Source organism: Rutidosis leptorrhynchoides, chromosome 11 (assembly GCF_046630445.1).
Source record: "Rutidosis leptorrhynchoides isolate AG116_Rl617_1_P2 chromosome 11, CSIRO_AGI_Rlap_v1, whole genome shotgun sequence".
In the NCBI taxonomy this organism is placed as follows: Eukaryota; Viridiplantae; Streptophyta; class Magnoliopsida; order Asterales; family Asteraceae; genus Rutidosis; species Rutidosis leptorrhynchoides.
The window spans coordinates 143,077,284-143,084,096 of NC_092343.1; the positions used below are offsets into that span (position 1 = coordinate 143,077,284).

A 6,813-nucleotide genomic window follows, 5' to 3' on the forward strand; every position below is an offset into this window, starting at 1 on the left:
TATGAAGCCTCTATTTGTTGAAGGGTTCCCATGTTCATTTATGTTCTTTAGGGGGACTGAATGAATTAAATTTGTATCAATATAAGATAATCAGATTTTAGGTTAATCAATATTATTAAAACTTTTTTCTGTGTATATATCATCTGGTTCTCTCTTTAATTGTGTATGTGTGCCCACATTTAGGGCTATCATGTATGAATCATGATTTATATGTGTGCCCATATTGAAGTATAAAGCTAGGTGTTTTGGAGACAATGGTTAACTTAATTTAGGGGGTGCTTGCTTGGGGTATTAACTTCATACACCACGCATGTGGTATTGAGTTTTGTTGTTATTGTTGCTTGGGGTATAAAGGGTTGGGAATGTTAATGATAATCATTAGTGATGGCGAGTTATAATGAAATGAGTTATTGGCCCGTTTTATGTAATAAACCTAGTTAGGGTCAGCCGGCGCGTTGCAACGGGGCCTTTCGAGTTTCAAATTCATATTTAATGTAGGGTTATGTATTTACAGAAGCAAAAACGACCCATGCGTTGCTGCGCAAAATGTATATATATGTATGAAAAAAGGCCGAAATGTTGAGCGTTTTTTAAAAAGCGTACGTTTCATGTATAGTTAGTTGCGTTGTATTCGTAAAGTTATTTTGAGTTTGATGGTAATGGTGGTGAAAAATAATTTTGGGCGAATAGAAAGATAAGGTCCGTTCTAGATGTCGGTGTGTTTATCGTTTTTTAAAAGGTGTTCGTTTCGAGCGTAGCTAGTTTCGTTTTGTTCGAGAAATTATTTCGAGTTTAATTGTGATGTTGTTGAGAAGTAACTGGAGACGAATAGGAAAATAAGGTCCGTGAAAGGTTTGGCGGGAATTGTTAGGATAATTATATTAAATAAGAAAGTTTACGTTTTACCCCACTTAAGTTGAGGGGTTTTTTGGTAAGTTATCGATAGTTGGGGGGTAGTATATGAAGTTGGTGGTTGTCATTTTGGAGTGAATTTGGTCGGGGTTGGGTGTCATACAAAACAAATATAGAGTAGATTCAGTATAATAAGAGTAATGAGTCATTATTGCTTATATAGTCCTTGTAATTTATTTAAAATTGCCAGTTTCGTCTTTATGATTTTTATTCTACAAGGATAATAATCCATGTGGTAAGCTGATAACTACTAAATTATACAGTATTTTGATAACATTTAGAGGAGTTATTTTGGTATTTTAAAGTCGTATCAATGCTAAAACACACTAAAATGGGTAAAAACGGGAAAATAGGTATTTTTAATATTTTATTTGAGTTATGTACAAAATAGGAATAAAAACAGTCAAAAACGCAGAAAAGACGATGAAGCCGTAGGCCAGAGGGCACTAAAGCCGCCGACTTCCATGAAGTCATCCAGAATGTTCCAGATTTGATCGAAGAAATTAAGGAACTTGGTGACCAAGAAAAATTCAGTAAAGTCATCAGCTTCACAATGAAGTCGCCGGCCTAATTCACACGGTTTCATCTGCTTGACGACCAAGTTCAAGCTAATTATGAAAAAGATTTACATCTTGATTCGAAAGCAATCAAGCCGCCGGCTTTACACTGAAGCCGCCGGCTTAAATGATACGGAAAGATATGCCGTATTCAAGGCCAAGTTTTACGCCGCCGGCTTCCCATCCAAGCTGCCGGCTTGGGTTGGCGGTTTTGAAGATTATAAATAGTGGCCTTAGAGTCAGAGTTTTACATCATCAGAAAAGTTTTACTCTGCATTCAGTGTAAAAACACGAATTAGTTAGGTTTTTGCTTATTTTCAACATTCAAGTTCATTAATTACGCATTTATTTTTCAATCTCTTTTATGTCGGTATGATCTTTTATCTTAAATCTTGTCTTTTATTTGTTTTTACTTTAATTATGGGCTAACAGCCTTACATATGCTTGAATCATGTAACACTTTGTTATCAATTGCCTAAATATTCGAACTGTATGAAAGAAAACAGAAACTTTTTTTATGGATATGAAGTCGCCGGCTTCATAGACCAAAGTCGCCGGCTTTATCTGGTAATTCTATTATTCTACTGTAATTTATACTCAGATTAATTTAAAAAGTATTCGGCGGAATTATCCTGCAACATCAACAAAGCCGCCGACTTCATTGACCAAGCCGCCGGCTTTAACTTATAAACACAAAAAATTTAATTTGACAGAACCTTTGGATTTTCTGTTATGTCTTATGTCTGATTAAAACACCACCTTTAGATTAATCTGATTTACATTAATCGAATATTATTAGGTTTTAACTAGAACATCACTAGGTTTAAAACTTAGTAACTTAAACAATACAAAAATCAGATTAGTTTAGTTGTGAGAATTATGGTTAGTAACTATAATTAGGGTTTGGTTAACCACACTAAATCTATTATCAGGTCTTAATGCAAGCAAGAAATCTATACATCTATTCTAGGATTAACCTGATCAACTAATCTTGGATTAGATATTCATAGGTCAATAATTAATCTGAGTTTGGTTTTAATTCAAAAGGCAATTGTGAACAAGGTGTGAAAGATTTAAAAGGCATTAACTTACTAAATACTAAATTACATCTGATCGGGTTATGTTAATCGTTAAGGTGTTAAAAGTAAATCATAAATTAAGATATTGTAAATTTAAAAGTAGATTAAAAAGGCATGCATTATTGCACACACTTTTGACACATCAAATTTTTGGCGCCGCTGCCGGGGATCACAGTGGAATTAAAAGAATATAAATTAAACATCTACATACGAGTAGGGATGGCAATGAATCGGATATGGATCGGGTGATGCCGTATCCATATCCATATCCATTTAGTTTTTGTTCATCCATATCCATATCCATATCCATTTATTTTCAGGTCATCTGTCCAAATTCATATCCAATGGATTAAGCGGGTTAATGGATATCCAATGGATATTAAAAAAAAGTTCTAATATTTTGTAATATGCGATTAAAACAAAAACTTAGTATATCAAAAATTCATATAACATGAATAATCAAATTCTATCCATAAAAATGTGTAATCTTTGTCGAAGATTAATAAAGTTTGTTAATTTTACTATATAACATAGATTATGAAAAATTTGTAAGTTTATTTTGTTCGATATACATGTTTTATTGTAATATATTATAGTTATTTCATTATAGAGTTGAAACAAAATGTAAATCTAACGCTAAATGTGCTTGTAATAGTAAATATGTAAACATGTATCTATATTTATGTATTTATATATGTATTTCGGGTGGTAATGGATATATCCATGGATGAAACTTTTCATCCATGTCCATATCCATATCTATTTAGGTTCATCCATATCCGTATCCATATCCATATCCATTTAGATTCATCCATATCCATCACGAAGCGGGTGGATCGGGTGGACATCCACCGGATCGGGTGGCCATTGCCAACCCTACATACGAGTAGTGACTGTCTTCTTTTAGGGAAAGGTTGATGGACTTCCAATTTAAAGGGCTCTGCCGGAACCTAGACGCTGACGGCCATTTGTTGGTGAAAAACTTAAAACACTTAAAAATATACAATGAATACTTCAAAACTATCTATGGAAGATCACTTAAAAGCTTCAAGACAAATTCATAGAACCGATATAATTCCACTAATTATTAAGACTAATTTTACTATTGAAAAACAAATATTAGACTTAATTAAAGAAGAATGTCACTTTAATGGAACTATTGAAGAAGTTCCTTATCAACATCTACGAAACTTCGCTAGTATTTGCACTCTATTTAAATATAATAAAATAGAAGATGAACACATTTACCTTATCCTTTTTTCTTGGACATTCAAGGGAGAAGCTAAAGATTGGTTTAACCAACTTGGTAAAAGAAAAATCTCTACATAGAATCAAATGGTTGAAAAATTCTTAAAAAAATTCTTTTCACCCTCTAAAATGATAAGATTACAAAATGAAATAACTCAATTTAAGCAAGAGCCTTAAGAAACTTTATATGATACATGGACTAGATATGAAAAATTAATAAAATCATGTCCTCAACACGGACTAAATGATGTTAAAAGATTAATGCAATTCTATAAAAATATTACAATTACTACTAGAAAAGAAATCGACACTGCCGCTGGTGGTGCAACTTTTTCTAAAACTCCCGAGGAGTTACAACAACTAATTTCTTCACCAAGAAAATAGAATTGAAGTAAAAAATGGACTTTTTTGCTCAATTGGTCCTTCTATTATACCCAAAATCGCTACTTTGGTCCCTCGGTTTATCAGCATCCCTTAATTATTTTAATTTTGCAATTTGAGTCCCTCCATCAAATTTCTGTTAAAAAGGTCCGTTAACCATTGTCATGTGCAATGCATGGTGAGGGTATAATCGTCTTACTCTTTTATTCACTAAAAACAAGGGATCACCGGCGCAAAAAATTCTTAAAATTTTTATTTTTTAATTTATAAATTTATGATTAATTAAGGAACAATAAGGTTATGTATCAACAATAAATAAAAATTAAAAATAAATATATAATATCAAAGCAGAAATGATTCAATCCAAGGAAAACTTCAAATCAGGGTAGCTATGCTCCTTTTTTCAATTAAGGTATAGGGGTGGTCAGTATTTGGTTTGAAATCGTGGAACCCGAAAACCAAACCGAAACCAAACCTGAAAAAAACCAAACCGAATTTGAAAAACGGTTTTCGGATCGAGTCAAACCGAAACCGAATTTGAATTCAGTTTTCGGTTCGGTTTTCGGTTTTGAAAATTCTGAATTCGGTTTAACCGAAAACCGAATTCAAAAACGAATTCAAAATTTTTAAATATTTAATTTGTATATTTATGTTTTAATGTAATTATAATTTGGGATACAATCAATAAAATATGTTCTCACCCATATGACGATTTGATAGCTCACATTATAATTATGTTACTCAAATTATTATGTTCTTCTTCTTAATAACAGAAGCAGTAAACGTCATAATTCAGCTGTAAATATTAATAAATCATCGAATTCTTTATAATTTAATAGTACATCATTGTTTTAGAATATAAATAACCAAGACATCAGTAACGCCATAAAATAAACTAACATCGTTCTCAGTTTTTTCATAATATTCGGTTTTAACCAAAAACCGAACCGAATTCAAATTCGGTTTTCGGTTCGGTTCAGTTTTAACTTTGAATTCGGTTTTCGGTTTTGCCAAAAAAAATTTCAAAACCGAATACACCGAACCGAATAAACCGAACAAACCGTAAACTGAACCGATGAACACCCCTATTAAGGTAAGATACTTTTACAATTCTCCATATATAAAAGGATACAATATGCATAATACCCTGATTTGGAAATTTCCCTCTAATCAATCAACAAAAAGGGTGTAAAACTTACACATCAACACGATCAGGTGTGAACTCTCTAGTAGCAGCCTTGTACTCAAATCGGCAAAAGTAGTCCTCGGGTCCCACATCATCAAGCTTGGTGTAATTCTTGAAAGTATGAACGATACACTTGTCTTCAATTGTATGGGCACTTTGATTATCAAAGTGGTCGGACAAGAACAACCCTTTTATTCCATGAAATTGTCGTCTTCCTCCAATTTATTCTTCGGGTCGATAATAACATCTAACTCGAACCTTCACGTTTCCTTTCACATCAGCTTCAATCGTCTCTACACGGGCCACATATGGCGCTTTCTCGTTTTCAGAAGATCTCATCAACACATAATCCCCAAATTCAAAACAATATAAAAAGTTTCTTACTTGATTATAAGATGCATGGTAAAAGATCAATGATGAACATAGAAACTATGAGGCACTACATGAACAATTAAGACACACACGAAGTGTTTCTTTCGATTATAGCACATGTAACATACATTTGCAGCTCTATGCCTTTATCCACATTTTATTTATCAGTACACAATACAGTTATGAATCGTCTATGTACACATAAATGAGCTTATTCAACCTTCAAACAATTTTAAATAACTTTTACAAACACACACACATTTCTCAAGCTATCTTGTTCTAGGTTTAACTATATTGATAAATGAACCTCTGAGTTGCATCAATGTTTCACTGCTCACACTTAACTAAAACATGTAAACACATGCAAATATATCTAATCAAATGTTCTCTTATTTAAGCACACAATGCAATTATTTCATAAAAATTAGGGTTTTATCACCTGCTCCTATGAGCACAACAAAACTCAAGCTTTATAAATATACAAATTATAGTATTAAATACAGTTAAATAACAACTGTATGTATGTATGACTACCCCTGACTACTTTATTAGTTCCTTTGATGGTGTAAGTTTCCAAATCTCGCTTGCCAGGTCGAGTTTTAGCCATTGACGACAACAAAAGTGAGATCTTTGAGCTGCGAGAAGGATTCCGATTGTGAAATTTATGGTTGATATTATGGATCCGAAGCGGTATATCAAAGATGAAATCGAGAATCTAGGAGCATTGTGTCATGACCCTACTTTTTCCGTTATCTTTTACCGTTTGTAGTTAACGTCCGTTAATTGTTATTCGTGTCACGTCATTTATTTGACTTATATTATTAAATTAGTAATAATATATTATTTATTATGTGTTATATGAATATTTGTATTCGTATTTAAGGTTGTACGTTTCTATGTGTAGTGGATTTCTATCCGGCGAACCATTTCGGTTTTCAAACCAACGGTCAAACTTTTGAGATTATTGAATCCAAATTATTTTAGTTATGATATTTTTATATCATATGTATATATATAGTATTTATATATTTTATTTTTCGCGTATGCGTAATTCCTCCGAATATTTAATCGCGTAATA

General features: G+C 32.4%; 1 protein-coding gene across 1 annotated transcript; it reads right to left on the minus strand.

The window, feature by feature from the left end:
• Positions 1 to 5,372: 5,372 nt before the first annotated feature.
• On the minus strand, positions 5,373 to 6,342 carry LOC139875018 (chromatin remodeling protein EBS-like). Its single transcript, XM_071862403.1, has 5 exons — positions 6,280 to 6,342; positions 6,175 to 6,180; positions 6,043 to 6,079; positions 5,622 to 5,746; positions 5,373 to 5,474 (listed from the first exon to the last, which is right to left on the minus strand). Exons 1-5 carry the CDS (start codon positions 6,340 to 6,342, stop codon positions 5,373 to 5,375), a joined length of 333 nt encoding a protein of 110 aa, XP_071718504.1.
• Positions 6,343 to 6,813: the final 471 nt, after the last annotated feature.